A 4,447-nucleotide genomic window follows, 5' to 3' on the forward strand; every position below is an offset into this window, starting at 1 on the left:
CTCCTGCTTGGTCTCTGAGTGACCAGAGTGACCACTGAGTGACCACTGAGTGACCACCGGGTCACTGACTGACCACTGACCAGTGAGTGACCAGTTACAGACCAGTCATTGACCAGTGAGTGACCAGTGAGTGACCAATCACCCGTCAGGTCCTCCAGCTCCTGCTTGGTCTCTGAGTGACCAGAGTGACCACTGAGTGACCACTGAGTGACCACTGAGTGACCACTGAGTGACCACTGAGTGACCACTGGGTCATTGATCAATCACTGACCAGTTACAGACCGGTCATTGACCGGGGAGTGACCACTGAGTGACCACTGAGTGACCACTGAGTCACTGACCAGTGAGTGACCAGTTACTGATCACTGAGTGACCACTGAGTGACCACTGAGTGACCAATCACCCGTCAGCTCCTGCTTGGTCTCTGAGTGACCAGAGTGACCACTGAGTGACCACTGAGTGACCACTGAGTGACCACTGGGTCATTGACTGGTCACTGACCAGTCACTGACCAGTTACTGACCAGTGAGTGACCAGTGAGTGACCACTGAGTGACCAATCACCCGTCAGGTCCTCCAGCTCCTGCTTGGTCTCTGAGTGACCAGAGTGACCACTGAGTGACCACTGAGTGACCACTGAGTGACCACTGGGTCATTGACCACTCACTGACCAGTGAGTGACCAGTTACTGATCACTGAGTGACCACTGAGTGACCACTGGGTCATTGACCAGTCACTGACCAGTCACTGACCAGTGAGTGACCACTGAGTGACCACTGAGTGACCACTGAGTGACCACTGAGTGACCACTGGGTCATTGACCAGTCTCTGACCAGTGAGTGACCAGGCACTGATCACTGAGTGACCACTGAGTGACCACGGGGTGACCACTGAGTGACCACTGGGTCACTGAATGGTCACTGACCAGTGAGTGACCAGTGAGTGACCAGTCACCCCATTAACAACCCAACGACCCCATTAATGACCCCATTAATGACCCAATAATTGATTAATTATTAATTAATAACTAATTAATAATAATTAATTAATTAATTTCTCACTCTCATCGGGGTTGGGGGCGGCCAGGATGGCGCTGTGCTGCTCCTCAGTGACCCAATCACCCATTAATGACCCATTAACCCCATTAATGACCCCATTAATGACCCAATAATCGAATAATAATTAATTAATAATTATTAATTAAGCAATAATTAATTAATTTCTCACTCTCATCGGGGTTGGGGGTGGCCAGGATGGCGCTGTGCTGCTCCTCAGTGACCCAATCACCCATTAATGACCCATTAACCCATTAATAACCCTATTAATGACCCCATTAATGAATGAATAATTAATTAATAATTAATTAATCACTAATAATTAATTAATTTCTCACTCTCATCGGGGTTGGGGGCGGCCAGGATGGCGCTGTGCTGCTTCTTCACCTGCTCCACGTCCTCCGAGAGTTTCTCGATGCAGCCCCGGATCTCCTCCACCTCCAGAACGGGGCAAATCCGGGCGGGTTTGGGCAAATCCCGGAAATTCGGGGGATTCGGGAATTTGGGGGAAATTTGGGGAATTTTGGGGGAATTTGGGGGAATTTTACGGGAATTTGGGGGGATTTTGGGGGAATTTTGGGAGAATTTTGGGGGATTTGGGGGAATTTGGGAATTTTGGGGGCAATTTGGGGGAATTTGGGGGAATTTGGGGGAATTTTGGGGAATTTTGGGAAAATTTTGGGGAATTTGGGGGAAATTTGGGGAAATTTTGGGGTAAAATTGGGGAAATTTGGGGGTAAAATTGGGGAAATTTGGGGATAATTTGGGAAATTTGGGGGAATTGGGGGGAAATTTTGGGGATTTTTGGGAATTTGGGGGGAATTGGGGAATTTTGGGATAATTTGGGGATAATTTGGGGTAAAATTGGGGAAATTTGGGGATAATTTGGGAATTTTCGGGGAATTTTGCGGAATTTGAGGGGATTTTGGGAGAATTTTGGGGAATTTTGGGAATTTTGGGATTTTGAGGAAATTTGGGGAATTTGGGGGGAAATTGGGAATTTTGGGGGAATTTGGGGGGAAATTTGGGTATTTTGGGGGAATTTGGGGGGAATTTTGGGAATTTGTGGGAATTTGTGAATTTTGGGGGAAATTTGGGGAAATTTGGGGATTTTGAGGGAAATTTGGGGAAAATTTGGGGGAAATTTTGGGGAATTTGGGGAATTTTGGGGGAAATTTGGGGAAATTTGGGGAAAATTGGGAATTTTGGGGGACTTTTAGGGGAATTTTGGGGGAATTTTGGGGGATTTGGCGGGATTTGTAGGAATTTGGCGAATTTTGGGGATTTTGGGGAATTTGGGGGAAATTTGGGGATTTTGGGGGAGATTTGGGGAATTGGAGAATTTTGGTGGGTTTGGGGGGAAATTTTGGTGGAATTTTGGTGGAATTTTGGGGGAATTTGGGAGATTGGGAAAATTTTGGGGAAATTTTGGGAATTTTGGGAATATTTGGGGGGAATTTTGGGAAAATTGGGAATTTTGGGGATAATTTGGGAATTTTGGGGAATTTTGTGGAAATTTGGGGGAATTTGGGGGGATTTGGGGGAAATTGGGAATTTTGGGGGATTTTGGGGGGATTTTTGGGGGATTTTAGGGTTTTTGGGGGGATTTTGAGGATTTTTGGGCAGATTTTGGGGATTTTGGGGGTGAATTTGGGGATATTTGTGGGAATTTGTGGGAATTTGGGGGAAAATTGGAGATTTGGGGGGAATTTGGCAATTTTGGGGGATTTTTTGAGGATTGTGAGGGTTTTGGGGGGGATTTTGAGGATTTTTGAGTAGATTTGGGGTATTTTGGAGGGGATTTGGGAAATTTGGGGGAATTTGGGGGATTTTTTTTGGATTTTAGGGGTTTTGAGGGGGATTTTGGGGGGGAATTTGGAGGAATTTTGGCTGAATTTTGGGGGAGTTTGGGAACATTTGGGGAGAATTTGGGGATTTTGTGGTAATTTAAAGCATTTTTATGGGGATTGGGGGATTTGGGGCATTTTGGGGCATTTTGGGGCATTTTGGGGTAATTTAAGGGGATTTGGGGGGATGTGGGGATTTTAGGAGATTTTGGGGGATTTCGGGAGATTTTGGAGGATTTGGGGGGATTTTGGGAGATTTTGGAGGATTTGGGGTAATTTAAGGGGATTTTGGGGTCCAAAGGGATTTTGGGAATCCAAGTCCCAGTTTTGGGGGTCCTGATCCATTTTGGGGTCCCAGGCTCATTTTTGGGGGTCCCTGGGGGTTTTTGGGTGCCTCCAACCCAATTTAGGGGTCCCAAACCCATTTTTGGGTGTCCCAGGTCGATTTTGGGTGCCCCAAATCCATTTTTGGGGGTCCCGAACCCGTTTCTCGGGGCTCTATTCCCATTTTTGGGGGTTCTGAACCCATTTTTGGGGGTCCCAGTCCCATTTTTGGGGGTCCCAGACCCGTTTTTGGGGGTTCTGATCCCATTTTTGGGGTTCTGATCCCATTTTTGGTGGTCCCGGACCCGATTTTGGGGTCCTGATCCCATTTTTGGGGGTCCCTGGGGGGGTTTTCAGGTGCCCCAAACCCATTTTTGGGGGTTCTGATCCCATTTTTGGGGGTCCCGAACCCATTTTTGGGATCCTGATCCCATTTTTGAGGGTCCCAGGTCAATTTTGGGGGGTCCCTGGGGGGTTTTTGGGTGCCTCCAACCCAATTTTGGAGACCAAATCCAATTTTTGGGGTCCCTGATCCCATTTTGGGCATCCCAAACCCATTTTTGGGGGTCCCAGACCCGTTTTTGGGGGTCCCAGTCCCATTTTGGGCATCCCAAACCTGTTTCTGGGGGTCCTGAACCTGTTTTTGGGGATCCCAGTCCCATTTTTGGGGGTCCCAGACCCATTTTGGGGGTCCTGATCCCATTTTTGGGGGTCCTGGACCCGTTTTTCAGGGTTCTAATCCCATTTTTGGGGGCCCTGAACCCATTTTTGGGTGTCCTGAACCTATTTTTGGGGGTCCCGGGCCCGTTTTTGGGGGTCCTGGACCCGTTTTGGGGGGTCCTGAACCCGTTTTTGGGTGCCCCAAACCCATTTTTGGGGGTCCCAGTCCCATTTTGGGGGTCCCAGAGCTGTTTTTGGGGGTCCCAGGCTCATTTATGGGGGTCCTGACCCGTTTTTCGGGGCTCTAATCCCATTTTTGGGGGTTCTGAACCCATTTTTGGGGGTCCCAGTCCCATTTTTGGGCATTCCAAACCCATTTTTGGGGGTCCCGAACCCATTTTTGGGGGTTCTGAACCCGTTTTTGGGGGTCCCAGAGCTGTTTTTGGGGTCCCGGGCCCGTTTTTGGGGTCCTGAGCCCGTTTTTGGGGTCCCACCTGCTCGAAGAACTCGTCCATGAAGTGATCCCTGTCCACCGTCACCGTGATCCCTGTCCACCGTCACC

The 4,447-nt window shown here is 48.6% G+C and overlaps 1 protein-coding gene across 1 annotated transcript in view; it reads right to left on the reverse strand.

The window, feature by feature from the left end:
* LOC311164718 (syntaxin-1B) overlaps nucleotides 1–4,439 on the reverse strand; it is a gene marked incomplete at both ends in the record, with an annotated part of 18,906 nt that extends 14,467 nt beyond the window's left edge. The window contains 3 exons of the mRNA XM_084224281.1: nucleotides 1–14; nucleotides 1,393–1,492; nucleotides 4,380–4,439. The exon at nucleotides 1–14 is cut by the window's left edge and continues 61 nt beyond it. Of these exons, the coding sequence (XP_084080407.1) occupies nucleotides 1–14; nucleotides 1,393–1,492; nucleotides 4,380–4,439 (174 nt within the window). The remainder of the gene's footprint in view (nucleotides 15–1,392; nucleotides 1,493–4,379) is intronic.
* Nucleotides 4,440–4,447: the final 8 nt, after the last annotated feature.

This window comes from Fringilla coelebs (assembly GCF_963513975.1).
Source record: "Fringilla coelebs genome assembly, chromosome: 35".
NCBI lineage: Eukaryota > Metazoa > Chordata > Aves > Passeriformes > Fringillidae > Fringilla > Fringilla coelebs.